Source organism: Ctenopharyngodon idella, chromosome 6 (assembly GCF_019924925.1).
Source record: "Ctenopharyngodon idella isolate HZGC_01 chromosome 6, HZGC01, whole genome shotgun sequence".
Lineage (NCBI taxonomy): Eukaryota > Metazoa > Chordata > Actinopteri > Cypriniformes > Xenocyprididae > Ctenopharyngodon > Ctenopharyngodon idella.
This window is the reverse complement of record NC_067225.1, coordinates 21,263,957-21,280,929: the sequence shown is the minus strand read 5'-3', so window position 1 is coordinate 21,280,929 and position 16,973 is coordinate 21,263,957. Positions and strand designations below refer to the sequence as shown.

Sequence of the window (16,973 nt, the reverse complement as noted above, 5' to 3'; positions counted from 1 at the left end):
GTCTGGATTATTACCCCTAAAATTAACAAATAAATATTTGCTTAATAAAAATTATATATGTTTGTGTGTGTGTGTATAGATATACCATAGACTGCAAAAAAAAAAAAAAAAAAAATGTGTACCTTTCTCGTTAGGAGATTCTCGTTACCATAATGCAAAAGTTAAATTTAAAATTAAAATAATAATAAATTTAGACACCCATTACAATAAAAAATACTTTGTGAAGAAAGTGTAATCATGACAATAACACAGTGCAAAAAAAAATAAAAATCTTATTGGATTATAAAAATAAAAACATTCGTTATATAATATAAAATAATAGAATATATAATAATAAAATAAACTATAACTTATATTTTATTCACAATAACACTAGGACCGTACTTAGAGAAAGTGAATACTCTATTTTAATTTCAAGTTGACCTTAAGTGCAAAATATAATTTTTTAATTTTATGAGACTCACCAAATCTGGATAAAAATAGACGTTTCATTTATCTTGTCCAGTGAGACATATTATTAATATATTGTGCCTGTGGCTGTAGCGGTGGCGTAATACGGGTACTTGCCCTTTAAATGTATTCTCCCGCGTTTTTATGATAGGGTCGTAGTTCAGCGGAAGTACAGCTTGTATCCGTATTTAAAGGCGCCAACAAAGACTAATTCAGGAGCAGCTTCACAAACCTGCCATCTTCACACATACATCATCCAATAGTACATTACGGCTTAGTTTATTTAACGCATTAAAATGCCCGAGGAAACAGCAGCTGCTTCAACTGCCGAAAGGTAAAATATCATTTTTAAATTTCCAAGCATGGGAAGTAACCAGATAAGTTTAAGGAAGTCAAAGTGAGAGGTTTTGGCTGGTTTCGTTTGATAACAAAGCTGCAGCAGCAGCATTCTTGTCAGGAAAAATGTCTCGCGCTCGTTCTTCAATTCGCTTTTCTCCCGCGCCCGGACATTGTCGCACGCGACGGGATGGCATCACCGTTGATTCCCGTTGCCGTGATGTGTTTGGTTGTTTTCTGTTGGCGGGAGAAGGATTAATATGAACGGTTAGCTTGTTTATACATCCTAAATTAGGAAATTCCCGCTTTGTTCACGCACAGTCCTGAATGGCCCGTCAGTGAGCTTGGCGCTGCAATGAAATGGCTGCAATCGCGCTAAAGTCGAGGGTTAAGTTTGAAAGGTGGCGGTAAGAACACCAATAACACTTTAAATTAAATACTTTGGTTATTATACTGATATTAAACGGTCATGTTAAGTGTCATTCATGTCCGCGTGTAGATGTTAGCTCTCTGTCGATAAATACCAGTCGTAGCATCGCGCTAACTTTGGTCCTCCGCACATGAACTTTTTGTTTGTTTTTTGTAAACAAACTTTAGTGCGGTTTTACTCCCGTTAGAGATCTTCTTAAGACGAAACCGTATTTTTAATAGTTGTATGACTCTTGGTGTTGTTTATCTTTGCAGTATGGAGGAGAAACCTTGCTCCTCGAGCGCTGCAGACAGGTGAGTTGGTATCTGGGATTACTCATTTTATTAAATTGCTCATTTCAATAAAGTAACCATTGAGGTTCGTTACACTCACATATTCGTGAACTTTGCAGCTCCGTCGATGTTACTGAGGAAGCAAAGAAGCTGATTGGCACAGGCAACCGGCACTTAGTGATGGGTGATGTTGTGTCTGCAGTCAGTGTGTTCCAGGAGGCTTGTGCCATGCTGTGAGTAGTGAAGGGAGATAATGCATGTATTAGAACGTGTCATCCGTTCAAAGTGTACCAGATACTTTTTAATATTAGATTTATGGTCTGTAAATTATTTTATTTTTTTCCCCCCTGCTAAGAGCCGAGAAATACGGAGACACTGCTGATGAATGTGGAGAAGCTTTTTTCTTGTGTGGGAAGGCCCTTCTGGAGCTTGCCAGGTATCTGGATTAGGGTTTAATGATTTTTTTTTTTTTTTTTAACACTATTTTATTCTTCTAACTTTTTCTAATGATCATTTCTCTAGGATGGAGAATACAGTGCTCGGTAATGCTTTAGAGGGAGTCCCAGAAGAATCCTCTGAAGAGGGCGAGAAACAAAATGACTCTAAGATTGAAAGCGCTGACAACTTAGATGGTTTGTATCTAAAAAGCTTTTTTTGTTGATTAAAACTAATCACTTTTTGTCTTTCATACATTCTCAAGGCTAGACATCACATCTGCAAAAAGGTTTTCAAAGAACCTCCAAATAGACAGTTTTCAAAGTCTTCCACACAAGCCAGCGTATATTGACAAAGAATAAAGCACAAATTTGTTCCAGTTAAGAGGGATGTTAGCTGTAACCTAGAAATTTCTCTCCATTTGTACTATGATTCAGAGAAAACCAGAGATGAGCTTCGAGCACAGGTTTATGATGCCATGTCAGAAGACAACAAAACTCAGTCAGAGGTAGGAACGGAGGTGGGGGAAGGTGAGCAGAAGAACCAAAAGGACGATAAGGAAAATCAGAAGGAAGTTGAAGTGCCAAAGGAAGTGGTTGCAGCATTTCCTAAAATTGAGAAACCAGCTGAACACGAGGCAAAACCTGCTGAAAATGAGGAGAAACTAGCTGAAAATGAGGCAAAACCTGCTAAAGAGAAACTAGCTGAAAGTGAGGCAAAACCTGCTGAAAATGAGGAGAAACTAGCTGAAAGCGAGGCAAAACCTGCTGAAAATGAGAAACTAGCTGAAAGTGAGGCAAAACCTGCTGAAAATGAGAAACTAGCTGAAAGTGAGGCAAAACCTGCTGAAAATGAGGAGAAACTAGCTGAAAGCGAGGCAAAACCTGCTGAAAATGAGAAACTAGCTGAAAGTGAGGCAAAACCTGCTAAAGAGAAACTAGCTGAAAGTGAGGCAAAACCTGCTGAAAAAGGTGAGAAGTCAAATGGTGTGGATGAAGGTGCATCTAAAAAGGAGGATATCACGGTGTCTAATGGAGTAACCCAAAAGGCTGAAGATGAAGAGGAGAAAAATGGAAATGAAGATACTGAAGAACCCATGGAAGAGGATGGTGGAGGTAGTGAAGTGTGGTAGTCTGGGGAGCACGAGATTTGAGTATTAAATTACTAAGTTTCACTTGGTGAATTTACTTCTAAACGCTGGTGGATCCACAGAATGTTTAGATTTAAACTGCAGTGCTACTAAGGGTGTTCATGGTGTTGGGGTTTCACATTAAATCATTGTCAGCAAGTTAACATCTTTCTGTTTCAGATGACGATGATGAGGATGATGAAGATGAGGATGCCGAGGGTGAGACAAAGGATAAGGTTTGTAATCCTGTTTTTGGGTTTTGTTTTTCTCATCCCCCTCTGTTCTTTATAGATTTAGTGGTTTATCATTTGTGTCTGTGCTTTTAGGAAAGTGAGGAGGATGAAGTTGGAAACCTGCAGTTGGCCTGGGAGATGCTTGAGGTCGCAAAGGTGATTTATAAAAGGTATGTCTGTACCTCTAGCGATTTGATAGCATTTGTTTAAGCTTCTTTTAAAATGCTGGTTTTTATTGTTTGTAGAAAAGACGGCAAAGAAGATCAGCTAATGGCAGCACAAATTTACCTGAAACTTGGAGAAGTTGGAGCTGAATCAGGTGTGTATGTAGAGAGAGTAGTTGACAATGATATCCTTTTAAGGACCCTTTTGGATCCCACAAGCCACCATTTAAAAGTGAGAAATTTCACTACTTCAGTTCATCATCATTATTCACTAAGTCTCTCCATTTTGATTCATGTAGGTAACTACAGCCAGGCTCTGGAGGACTTCAATGAGTGTTTAAACTTGCAGCTGAAACACCTTCCCTCTCATAGTCGTCTTTTGGCTGAGACTCATTACCAGTTGGGCACAACTTACAGCTACACAGCCCAGTACAGCCAAGCCATTAAGCACTTCTCCAACTCTATCAAAGTCATCGAGAGCCGTCTTGGTAGGAACATTTTTGCAGCAGGCTTTTGCTGGTCTTCATGCTGGAATATCTGCTTGCTGATAACATTAGTTGCCATGAACAAGCATGGTACACTTAATTGATTACCACATCTGTGTTCCTCCAGCTATGCTTCAGGAGATGATCGACAAAGCGGAAGGTGCAGAGGCAGCAAAGGAGGAAAAGAATGAGCTTGAGGAGTTGAAACAGTTACTGCCAGAAATTACTGAGAAGATTGAAGATGCCAAGGAGAGCCAGAGGACGGCTGCTGCAGCTTCTGAGGCCATCCATCAGACCCTTGTGAGTTGCTTCATGCACTTACATTATTGCCCTAATGCAGGTTTGTTCAATGATTTGCAATGGCTGATGATTAATTTCTGATAATGAAATCCAACATCAGCTTGTATTATACATTGCCCAATACTGATAAAGTTGTCCAATAACAATACTGATATCATGCATCCCTAATGTTGTTCTTAGTATGAAAAGAAAAATGGAGATCAAGTAGGGGATGTGTATCATCCAGGATGCTGTAAAGATGGCAAAAGAAAAGTTAGAGGCAATGTATAGTTTGGAATTTGTGTTTGTTACAGGCAGGAGCATCCACTTCATCTGCTTTTCCAGCTGAAAATGGTGGCCCATCTTCATCTACTGCTAGTCAGGTGTGTTGATGCTTTGTGCTTTCTTTACTGCCCCCCCCCCAAGAGTAATGTTAAAGGCAGAGTTCGTACGGTCATGAAAAACCTGGAAAAGTCATGGAATTTTAAAATGGCAATTTCCAGGCCTGAAAGTTTTGGAAAAATTAATTAACCCACAATGTTTTGGAAAAGTCATGGAAATTTTTTTTTTTTTCTCACAATCTCCATATATTCGAATATAGTTGATAATATTAAATTACAATAGTTAACGTTCGCACGATCCGTCACGTGACGTTCTCTGCGTGGGGTAACGCAGTTTCAGGTAACGTTAGTATTGTGTAGCAATGCCAGGGAAATGCAGATTAAAAAATGTATGGCTTCATGATGAAAAGTATGAGGGGTGGCTGGAGAAAGATCAGGACCCGGGACGTGCTAAATGTACACTGTCGTAAAACGTTTGACATTTCTAACATGGGAGAGGCAGCGCTGTCTAGCCACGCTAAAGGTGCAAAGCACCAGTCTACAGCTGCGTGCTCGACTGCTTCCAACCCAATCGCTGGCTTTTTCACCCGTGCGACTGACGTGACACCCGCTCCCAGCTGCGGTGCTTTCCTCTTATCCACTGTAAAACAAGGGACCATTTTGAGTGCTGTATCCAGAAACGAAACCTTAACTGCAGAGGTGCTGTGGGTGCTAAAGGTGGCTAATTCGCACTAAATCAAAATTGAAAAACAGATTGAGAAGCTTTCAGAAATGGAAAAAATAAATGGTGTTGATTGTTTTGGGGCGATGTAGAAATCAAATAAGGATTAAGTTAACTTGTTAAAGACCGTTATCAGGTTAATTTATGGCAGTTAAAGTAAAGGACAGTGTTGCTGGACACTTATTTATTTTTTAGTTTAACATTGTTGCTTCCCCTTGATTTATGTTAATTATCTCCCATGGATTATGTTAATCCATTTCTAAGCGGTTCTCAGGGTTTGATGTATTATGTTATGAAACTTTGTTACTGTGCAAGCGTTATTTAAATATTTCATATTCTACTGTACACTACAAAGCTTGTCATTTATTTTAGTAAAAATATGCTGGGTGTAACATGGATTTTCTTCTTATTTAACATGTATACATAGACATTTCATGAAACATTAGGTCATGAAACTTTAAATTCCATGACTTATTGGTAAAAATGTGTACGAACCCTGTAAAGGGTTTGTTCCCAAAATGAAAATTCTGTCATTACTCACCCTCATGTTGTTCTACGCCCGTAAGACTTTTCATCTTCGGAAGACAAATGAAGATGATCTTGATGACCGAATGGATTAGTTTTCCAGCATCAGCATATGAATCGAGCCATTTAGTACAAATTTTCTGAAGAGAATTGATCACTTGTTATAAGATTTATCAATTACAAACAATAGGACAAATACAATAAAACAAAGATACAAATGGAAAAACCTTTTAAGTGCTTTAAGTTTTTCAGGTAGGCCTGCATTACATCTATTTAACCATAGCATTCATGAAAGAAAATACAGAAACTGAATCAAATGTAAAACAACGAAAAAATACTCTGCATAGTTTTCACAAATTTAAATGTACTTAGATTCATATTAAAGCTACAAAAGTTATTCAGTCAAGAGCAGTGAGGGTTTTTCTCCAAGGTGGTGTTCGGCTTTCTGTGCGCATGCTTTGGGTGTGTCATGCATTGCTTTAGTACAGTGGTCAGCAACAGGCGGCCCGCCAGCAATAATATCTGGCCCGCGCCCACAGCCAGATTATTTTGGTAGCTGCTGGTTCTGAAATAGATCTTCGTCTTGTGGTGCCATCTAATATTATCACTGTGACCAGACACAACTTTTTTTTTTTTTTTTTTTTTTTTTTTTTTTTTTTTTGGTTACTTTTTATCCATTCCGCATCTCCCACATGTTTTAGCAAGGCGGTCTATGTTGGAAGTTGGTGAATGAAGATGCTTGCCAGGTTACGTGTCGGTACTCTGCTTTATTTATTTTTCCAGTGTAAAACACGGACACTGCCACACAAATGTGGCTTTTTATTAATGACTGTCCTACTACAGGATTTAACACAGTCAATACTGGCTCAATTCCAGTTGCAAAAGACACTAACAGTCTGTCACAGGCAATTCTAGTTGGGGTGTTTTTTTTTTTTTTTTTTTTTGCAGCTTGTGTAATTTCTACAATGACATGCTTATGACAAGAAATTTGAAATCAAGAATTTAAAGATGCTGTTCTTTGTGCTGTCAAATTAAAATTCTGACACTTATCGGCCAGTGCTGATAACTGAAATGGCAAATATCGACTATGTCAGTTGAACGCTAATATTGCTCACCCTCAATGTCTGTTCTATTTCAGATTCCTGTGGGGCCTACTGATGGTGCATCTTCCTCAAAATCTGCATCTGATATTTCTCACCTTGTCCGCAAAAAGGTTAGTATCTATCTTGATTCCACCTTTTGCAGTAGAGGTGGGAAAAACTAGCATGCTTAAAGTGAATCACAACTGGATTACATGAGGGTAGTCTGTCTCTAAAGGGACATCTGCATTGCCCCCTTCCCTTAGCTGATTGCAACTTTGCATGCTGGGTCATGAACTGAATTTGCCAACTAGATGAGATTTGGTGTTGCTCGGTGCTTCTGTGGCAATTTTGTGGCTTGGCATATTGTAGTTGTGGCGTGGTGTTGAAGTGGCTATGTATGCTTGAGTAGCATGTAGAGAATAGGTGTTCAGCGCAAAAAATAAAGTACGTGTTCTGTCCTGCTTTGTTCCTGCACAGAGGAAACCAGACGAGGAGAGTCCAAAAAAGGACAGTGATGCTAAAAAGACTAAACAGGAGACCTCAGTTAATGGCAGCGATGACTCCGCCCACAACGGCAATGGAGTCCAGGAGAAAATGGAGCAGGAGGCGAGTTGATAGGTTTCCTCTAATAGGGTTACAGGGCTTGACAACAAGGACTGTTTGATGGCCCGGGGCCAGCGTGAAAGATGCTCTGGACAGTGGACAGAAACTGTCACTGCTGCATCAAAAGCATCATTTTCACATGTTTGAGTCTTGCCAGTTCTTAAGTGATTAAGCCATTAATGCTCAAGACGTGAACTTTTCTGTACTCGCACAGTCTAATGGTTGGTCTGTGCATGCGCAACGAATACAAGTCTTTGCGTCTTGTGCAGTGCTCTTGACTGGCTTCTGTAGCTTTAATAAGTCAGTGTATGTTAAATACAGTGAAGACTATGCAGTGTTTATTGTACACTGATTACATACAATTTCTGTAGTATGTTTCTTACCTGAATATTACTACCTACCTGGAAAAACTTAAGCACTTTATCTCATTTGTGTCTTTTGTATTAATGTGCTATTGCTTATAACTTGTTTTTAATCTTGCTGTTTACTTTTTAATAATGTTTGAACTTTATATTGGGTAGGTTGGTATTAGTTTTTGGTGTGGTATCAAGATTGAATTTGTGAAATTTCTTAATCTAAAATGGTGTTGTAACCTTATTAGATTAGAAGGTTACAAGAGTCAAACTTCCAGACGAATTCATCTGGGTGCATATTTATTCATGTACAAATACTAGTGAAGTCCTGTGTCTGAGAGGATGTTTAATTCTTTATCTTAAATTTAATGTTGGTTGGAGAATTGTCTTTGGTTTTATCCTTTTTGTCCAGCATCAATTTTAGTGCTTGGGCCCCCCCCCCCTAAAATAACACTGCTTGTGTATTAATGGTTTTTATTTTCTCTTGTAGTCAGCCAATTCTTCTGTGGAGACCTCTGCGTGATGGACATCCTCTGATTGACCACTTACCTTCCAACCAGCAGAGCATGTCTGCCTCATACTGTCCATGAACAACTTTTGTCTCTTTGTTCTGTAAATAACCGGTTTTCTTTGTCCACCTTTTGTATAATTGTAGTAAACTTTCAATAAAGGATATTTGCATATGTGAACATGTGCGCTCTTAATTCTTTGCCCTTTTTTACAGAATGTTCTGTCTAAATACAACTAGAGTTCCAATAGAATCATAATTTAATAGGGCTGAGAACTCAACAGCTAAATTATATTAGCTATAAGATGAGCTAGTTCACAAGGGTGTGGTTTGTTTAGGGTTTTTTTTTTTTGTTAATAAAAATATATATATATATATACATACATACATACATACATACATACATACATACATACTGTAAAGCCTTTACAGGCAGGGTTTGAAATTAACTTTCACTCACCAGCCAATTTGACGACTAAAGTCACAGCTTGGATTTAAATATTTCCCCTGGTTTCACAGACGAGGCTTAAGCTAGTCCTACACTAAAATGCATGTTTGCACTGACATATCTTAAAATGTGTCAGCCATTATTTTGTCTCAAGATGCACACTAGTAATGTTTTTATTTGTAGGGTATGTTTATATAAGTTACTTAAATACCCTAATTGAATTAAGGCCTAATCCTGGCTTCGTCTAAGCCCTGTCTGTGAAACCAGGCCCTAATTAAATCGAATTCTGATTTAATTATTGAATTCTGTATTGCTTTCAGCTTTACAGCAGTAAATCACTTTCCGGATACAATTAAAATGAAATGGAAATAAAAAAATTGTGACACCTTATAATTGGCATAAGTTTACAATGAAGACGTTAGGGCGTTTTTTTTTTTTTTTTTGCCCAAAAGTCTTGGACATGCGGCACTTATGAGAATGGGTTGAATACAGTGGCCTCGTGTCTCCTGCTGTAGGGCTCTGGTGGAGCGTTAACTGGTTGCACAGCAGACAGGAAGCGCTGTCGCATCATTCTGTATTTGTGATCTACTTAAAAGTATTCTGTTGTGTTCAAGTTCAAGGCAGCAGTCCAAAACAGTGAATCTAATCACAATACAGGCAAAAGTTCACTTCAAGAATGAACAAAGTGGCGTCAATGAGTTTGAATTAAGGTATTTGAAAAAACAGTGCAAATGGAAAGAGAAAGTGCAATCTATATTTCTCTATATGAAGCATATTTATTCAAGCCACAAACAGAATGTGACAATGGTTTGATGAACATGAAATCGAAGTTGAACATCTCCTATGGCCTGGACAGTCTCCAGATCAAAATATTTTTTAGCCACTTTGGGGTATTTTGGAGGAGCAAGTCGGAAAACGTTTTCCACCACCAGCATCACATAATGACCTGGCCACTGTTCTGGAAGAGGAATGGCTCAAATCCCTCTGGCCACTGTGAAGGACCTGTATCTGTCATTCCCAAGACGAATTGATGCTGTATTAGCTGCAAAAGGAGGCTCTAAACCAATTCATTGTCCAGCCCCTATAAATGCAATTGTTTGTAGATCAAAATATGTGTGAGAGAAGATCTGTTTATAGTCACATGAAATACTTTTTTTTTTTTTTTTTGAATTTACAACAGGATTTATTTGTACAGTAATCAAATTCAGGTTGAATTATTCAGTCATTCAAATCTAATTGGACTCCTCGACATGATCTGTCTGTGGCAGTGATGAAGGTAATGGATTGGATGAGGGTTGTAATGTGTGAGATGGTACTTGGGTTGCCAGGATTGCAGATGTGTTTGAGACCGCCTAAACAAGACACATTTATTAAGCTGTAGGCCAAACTCAGTCCTAAAGGGCCACTGTCCTGCAGAGTTTAGCTCCAGCTTGCCTCAACACACCTGTCTGGAAGTTTCTAGTATGCCTAGTAAGACTTAGTTTCAGGTGTGTTTGATTGAAGTTGGAGCTGAACTCTGCAGGACAGTGGTCCTCAAGTAGCAGGATTGGACACCCCTGCTGTATAGGCTCATCAAAACCTTTGCTATTAAAAAGCATCTTTAGATAGTAAATATCCTGATAAATATTTTGCATACCGTTGATGGGTACTTGTATTGGTTGGTGTTGTTGATGTCAATCTTTGCAAGAGTCTGCACATCTCCATGACGAGCGTTTGCTACCCGAAGACAAAGTTCCATGTTACCCAGCTTAGAAAGAAAGAAACAGTTTAAGTCTGATTTAATTGAGTAAATTAGAGTTCTATGGGCATTTAACCTAGAAGTGACTTCTTAGGAGAGGTTAATGTAGAAATAGGCATATGAAACATCAGGTGCATCTAAAGACTTCAAAAGTATAGTGAGGTTCTTAAGCTCTTAGTATTTGGTGAACATACTTGTGGCACAGAATTCAGCTGAGCTGGACTTAGGGATGCTTGAACTGGGAGAGAATGGAAGGGAAGCCTCCAGTGACCGCTATAAACCTGGTTGTGCTGGTCAAAAAGTTCAAGTTTAGCCCAGCCACAAGTAACCAAGTCCTTAATTTCATGGTTGTACAAATGGAGACCTTTAGAAGTCTGGATCTCCAAGACCAAAGAGACATTTGGAGATGGCTGTACTCTGAAATGAAGTACAAATTCAGTAATGTAAACACATATCAGCTGTGTGTCCATACTTATGTCTCAACCAAGCTACCTTGGCACAGGCTGCTTAAAAGCCAGTATGGCATAGTTTCCAGGACTCTTGGTGGAGAGTAATGGTTGGCACTGCACAGGTGGCATTGGGGTGGTCTGTCCCAACTTTTCCCCATTACAATATAACCCTGCCAACAAACACATCGATCCCAAAGTAGATTCTAAACCCATCACCAGGTCATAGAAGATCACAAAGCCAGCCCTGTACACAAATTCAGATATAGTTATGTTTAAATCATATTGTAATGCATTTAGTTTGACATGCATTCATCTTTAGGGACCAAACGAGAAAAAGAAAGGTAACTTGACAGAGAATTTGTCTTACACAGGATCATAAGGAGCAGGACCAAGAGCTTCCATCGGATCAGTTACATGGGAACCCATCGATGAATGCTGTTTTGAACTCTGATCCTGCAATATTTATGAAAACAAAATATATATACACTACCATTCAAAAGTCTGTAAGGTTTTTTAATACTTTAAATTTAGCAAGGATGCATTAAATAAAAAAAGAATGCAGTAAAGAAATACAAAATATTTCTATTTTAAATAAATGCCATTCTTTTGAACAAAGAATTAAGAAAAAACAAAATTATCATGGTGTCAAAAAAAGTCCAAAAAGTGTTTTTAACTGATAATAAGAAATTTGTATGGTTTCTGAAGGAACATGACACTGAAGAAGATATTCAGCTTTGCCATCACAAGAATAAACTACATATAATATACACTAATATAATAATTACATATACACTACACTAATATATTAAAATAGAAAACAGTAAATTGTAATAATATTTCACAATATTATTGTTTTTACCGTATTATTGATCAAATAAATGCAGCCGTGATGAGCATCTTTCAAAAATCTACTCTCAAAAATCTCTTTCAAAAATTTACTAGCCCCAAACTTTTGAATGGTAATTATTATTAGGAATGAACAATATATTGGTACCAAATTGGTTATTGGCTGATAACCAGTTTATTAGATATTGGATACTTTGCCATCATACCACTCGCCTCAAGTTAATCTTTAAAAACACTAATAATTTAATAACAGTGCTAAATGTAATCTTTAGCCAATTCCAAAATGAATATCCAATTTTCATACTATATATTTTTACTGTTGTGATGCCTAAATTCACTTGCAGGACTTAAAACAGCTAATTTATTTGTTTAGATTTATTTAATACAATATAGTATTAAAATAAATATCAGCCATTTATCGGTTATAGACAGCATTAAAATAGTATCAGACAATTTTGTGCATCCTTAAATATCACATTAACTCAACATAGATTACATTAGCTCTCATTAACACAATGAATTAAGCTTTGGCTAATTGTCAGCCCACCTGTGTCAGAGCAGAGTGTGTTAGGCTCATAGAAGATTCAGGAAAAATAGGCAGGGGAGGCTGAGGATTGGGTGGTCTTCTGTCTCGCCCCTTCTCTATTTCTCTTTTTAGAAAGGCGATCTCAGCTTGGAGGCTAGCCATTTGATGGATGTGGTCTTTCTGGATATCAATGAGCCCTGATCCAGATAATATCAAATCAAATATTCAAATGATATATTTAAGTATTCAAATATGTTTAAAATATTTAAATCAATCAAATATTAATATACTTTTACAAATCAAATATTAATGTACTTTTAGTGCATAGTTTAAGCATGCAAATTAGACAGAACATGTACAAAAATAACGTTTTCTATGAAAAGTTCACTTTTTTTCACATCACTTTTTTATCATGTGATGCTCAAGATGTCAGATCTTTGAGGAATAGAAATACCATGTTCTCCTTTTTGCCTCTCTCTGGCCAGCTGGATTCTGAAGATTTCCTCCTCAAGCCTTTGGTTCTCCTGCTCCACAGCAAGAACATCAGGGTCCAACACTCTGTGAGGAGACTTCATCCCTGGTTGGGACAGAAACGAGAAATGACTGAAAGAATAGTGTACAATGACCCAAAAAAGTATGCAGACACTTAAGCCACACTTAAAAATGTATTAATGTAATAGCATTAGATTGTAGAATATAATACATTGTTCAAAATGGACACTTTACAGTTGACAAACCGACATTGCCATTCAAAAGTTTGGGGTTGGTAATGTTTTTGAAAGAAGTCTCTTATGCTTACCAAGATGCATTTATTTGTTACAGTAAAATAATTATATTCTAAAATGTTATTACAATTTAACAAAAGTGTTTTATATTTTGATATATTCATAAATGTTATTTATTTCTGTGATTTTTGGCAGCCATTACACCAGTCTTCAGTGTCACATGATATTCAGAAATCATTCTAATATGTGGATTTGGTGCTCAAAAACATTTTGTATTGTTATCAGTGTTGATGAGCTGCTTGATATTTTTGTGGATACATTTTTTTTTGGATTCTTTGATTAATCGAAAGTTAAAAAAAAAACAAAAAAACAATATTAATTTGAAAAAGTAACAATATGAATGTCTTTATAGTCACTACTGATCAATTTAATGCATCCTTTCTAAATAGAAGTATTAATTTCTTACAAAAAAACATACTTTTGAACAGCAGTGTAAGTGTCCATATATTATTTCAGCCACAGTTCAATCTCTTTACTCACTTCTTCCTTTTGTCTTGCCATCAGCTCTAGGTCTTGCCTGCTCCAGAGTAAGAGCCTCTGCTTGAAGGTCATGCATGTGGGCCAGAACCTCTGGATCAGAACCACCTGACTGCATGTATGCCAGACGCAAAGCTCTGTTACAAAAAGAAATGCACCACAGTGCTAGTGTGGGGGGGGCCCACTCCCAAGACTTAATGATATTATTGTTCCTAGATATGGTTTGCATGCTTCTTAAAGAAGACCTTATCTGAGCAGAGAGGGGCCCATCCACAGAATAGATCAAGACACGTGTCTTCTTTTCCTCTGGTGGGTTTGATTGGACTTCATTTGGTTTAAGCCTACAACATTAGCACAGTATAAACATGCATAAAGTGATTGATAGCGTCTTGGCACACCTTGTTTCCCCCCCCCCAGACAGCAACATAGTGTGGCCCAGATCTGGCCCACATCTGATACATGTGTATTACATGCGGACCAGATGTGGGCCGGATCTGGGCCGACACTATATTGCTGTCAGGGCCCACTCTCTCTTACCCCTTCATTGAGTTGATGTGAGAGCTGAGCTGATGCAGCACCTCTTCGTTCCTCTGTTCCTGACACCTCAGCTCTTGCAGCACTTCCTCTAGATGAGCCGTCCTCTCCCGCCCTCCCAGCTCGGCAAGTCTCTGTTCGATATCTGAGATAAACACATCATCAATAAAGTAGTGCAGAACAAATAAACATTAACATGTTCATAACTGTTTTCTGTTTTAATATATATTTTAAAATGGAATTTATTCCTGCGACGGCAAAGCTGAATTTTCAGTGTCACAGGATCCTTCAGAAATCATTCTGATTTACTGATTTGGTGCTCAAGAAACATTTCTTTTTATTATGACAGAGTAGTGCAGAACAAATTAACATTAACACGTTCATCTGCCTTTAAAATGCTTGAGGTGTTTCAACCAATCACAGCATGAGTTTGTAGTTGCTAAGTGAAACAGTGTGACAGGATTTTGGGGTTCATTTTGAGCCTGTAGACTTTTAAAAAAAAATAATCTCCCTTTAAACACACTTTTCACACAACTAGTTTATTTAGCTTTTTTTCAAACAATATCCAAGCATCACAGAAGAATTCTGTCATTTGTTTCTCAAATGATGAAGTGTTTAATAGCATTCTGTGGTGGAAATAACATTTTAAACATTTTTGAAACAAAATGGCTGACTTTGTAGCCATTTTAGCAAATGTGCTAAATACACATTTTAATCATATTTTTCACACTTTTTGCATATTGTATTAAATTGACAGCTTGATTGCAATTTGTGCAATATGTTAGTATAATGTAAATATAAACTTAAGGTAATATGTAATAAAATGGATTTTCATATTGAAAAGTAACTAAACTAAATTATGAAGGCAGGATAAAGCTTTAATATGATCTTTGTATAGCAAATGAAAAAAAAAAGTTCTGAAGTTTTTGTAATAACTTATATTAAAAAATAAAAATCAACTCCCGTGACATAAGTGCTGGAAGCTGAGAACTACAATTATGTACACTGGAAAAAATAAAGGTTCCAAAATGGGGGATTTACAGCAAAGCCATAGAAAAACCATTCTGGGTTCCTCAAAGATCCTTTCAATGAACTGTTCTTAAAAGAACTTTACTTTTGCCTAAGTATGTAGAAAATTTTAATAATGTAAAGAACCTTTTTCCACTCTAAAGATCCTTTTTGTGCAATGGAAAGGTTCCATGGATGTTAAAGGTTCTTCATGGAAGCAAAAATGCCAATAACAGCTTTCTTTTAACATTATTACATACTACTTCCCAATGTTCTCCAACCATTTAAGAGAAGCGTACCCTCTCTCTCCTTCTCCAGCTGATGGTTGCGTGTCCTGATCTCAGCCAGCCTCTGCTCATGATCTTTATATAAGTCAAGAGCCCTCTGCTCATCAGCCTTCTGCTGGAGTGAGCCCTGCTCCTCAAAGACCTGAAGGACACTTACACAATGTCCAATACAGATAATAAAACACACTATTCACAATATAAACTGATTAAAGAACTAAGCTTATGAAACTAACCTTTGTCTGTGTTCTGGGCAGGTTTTGTTCAAATGAGATCCTGAGTTTTTGAAACTAAAACAGAAGACAGATGCTGTGTAAAACCTCTTTGAACTCAAGATTTATTATCTTAGTATGCGGTCCTGTACCTCTTCAGTGAGTTTGTTTAGAACAGTATTCTCCTGTGAACTCTCTCTCTGATCCATTTGGCGGTTTCTCTGTTCCTTCAGCTGGCCAATGCAACAGCCAAACAGACAGTATTACTTGCACTACTGTTCAAAAGTTTGGAGTAGGTACAATTTTTAAATATAACTGTTTTCTATTTTAATATATTTAAAATGTAATTTATTCCTGATGGAAAAGCTTAATTTTCTGCAGTCTTCAGTGTCACATGATCTTTCAGAAATCATTCTAATATGCTGATTTGGTGCTCAAGAAAAAATTCTTCTTATTATTATTAATATTGAAAACAGTTGTGCTGCTTTTTTTTAAGGATTTTTTTGATGAACAGAAAGTTCAAATGAACAGCATTTATTACAATTTAATGCATCCTTTCTAAATAAAAATCTTGACCCAAAACTTTTGAACGGTAGTGTATAAAGGGACACAATGAAATGGAAAACAATATAGAATTGTTTATTCAAATTATATTTTCTATAATACATTTTATATTTTATTAATACATTGTTTAACTGCAGGGTTTTTTTTGTGTGTGTGTGTGTGTTGAATAATTAAGTCATATTCAACTACTTACAATAATCAAATCAGGTGTCCTTGCCCTTGTGGGATGCACCATCTTCACAGCTGCGTTTTCTGTTTGTGTGAATCCTCTTTGTCCCCTCCATAGAGCTACTGGGTCTTTTAGGTCTGTGCCAATGCAGAATTTGGCCTTGTGTTTATCCAAGAGTCCAGCAGAATGGAACGCCATGTTACAATTCCGACAAATTAACTCCCCCAAACCTTCCATCTCTCCAACAATTACTCCCTATTTAACCTTGAAACAAAATCTAGACCCAAATAGATTAATTCTTAAAAAAATAGGAATATATGTATGTTGGAACGTCTGCCTCAAATGAAATGTACTACATTTGTTGATTGAAGGTTTGTTTGTTGGTTACAATCACCTTGGAAAAAGGGAGTGGTGAAGAATGGAAATTAGAGCAAGAGGAATCAAACCCTTGAATATTTTTATGCTTATTTTTTATCTTTTCCATGCATATTTTAAACATTACCATTTGCCCTCCTAAAACATGAAAAATGTTTTCCCAAGTGTTTCAGCAGAAAACGAAAGGCTCGACATATTTGGCAAACTGATGC

At 37.2% G+C, this 16,973-nt stretch overlaps 2 protein-coding genes across 5 annotated transcripts; one reads left to right on the top strand and one right to left on the bottom strand.

The window, feature by feature from the left end:
* The first annotated feature begins 612 nt into the window (after positions 1-612).
* On the top strand, positions 613-8,527 carry nasp (nuclear autoantigenic sperm protein (histone-binding)). Of its 2 annotated transcripts, XM_051898007.1 has the most exons (15): positions 613-784; positions 1,471-1,509; positions 1,608-1,721; positions 1,844-1,924; positions 2,011-2,120; positions 2,361-3,038; positions 3,233-3,288; positions 3,379-3,455; positions 3,531-3,604; positions 3,749-3,937; positions 4,062-4,234; positions 4,528-4,596; positions 6,939-7,013; positions 7,360-7,488; positions 8,329-8,527. In XM_051898007.1, the coding sequence occupies exons 1-15, from the start codon at positions 747-749 to the stop codon at positions 8,359-8,361; spliced, it is 1,935 nt and encodes a 644-aa protein (XP_051753967.1). In that variant the 5' UTR covers positions 613-746; the 3' UTR covers positions 8,362-8,527. The 2 variants fall into 2 exon arrangements, with proteins under 2 accessions (XP_051753967.1, XP_051753969.1); XM_051898009.1 differs by lacking the exon at positions 7,360-7,488.
* A 673-nt stretch (positions 8,528-9,200) lies between these two features.
* On the bottom strand, positions 9,201-16,901 carry ccdc17 (coiled-coil domain containing 17). Of its 3 annotated transcripts, XM_051898006.1 has the most exons (14): positions 16,411-16,901; positions 15,806-15,886; positions 15,678-15,731; positions 15,457-15,586; positions 14,153-14,294; positions 13,861-13,956; positions 13,619-13,752; positions 12,808-12,930; positions 12,375-12,550; positions 11,349-11,434; positions 11,025-11,225; positions 10,727-10,949; positions 10,431-10,541; positions 9,206-10,146 (listed from the first exon to the last, which is right to left on the bottom strand). In XM_051898006.1, exons 1-14 carry the CDS (start codon positions 16,621-16,623, stop codon positions 10,027-10,029), a joined length of 1,890 nt encoding a protein of 629 aa, XP_051753966.1. In that variant the 5' UTR covers positions 16,624-16,901; the 3' UTR covers positions 9,206-10,026. The 3 variants fall into 3 exon arrangements, with proteins under 3 accessions (XP_051753965.1, XP_051753964.1, XP_051753966.1); XM_051898005.1 differs by having other exon boundaries at positions 9,201-9,875; positions 13,619-13,956; XM_051898004.1 differs by having other exon boundaries at positions 9,203-10,146; positions 13,619-13,956.
* Positions 16,902-16,973: the final 72 nt, after the last annotated feature.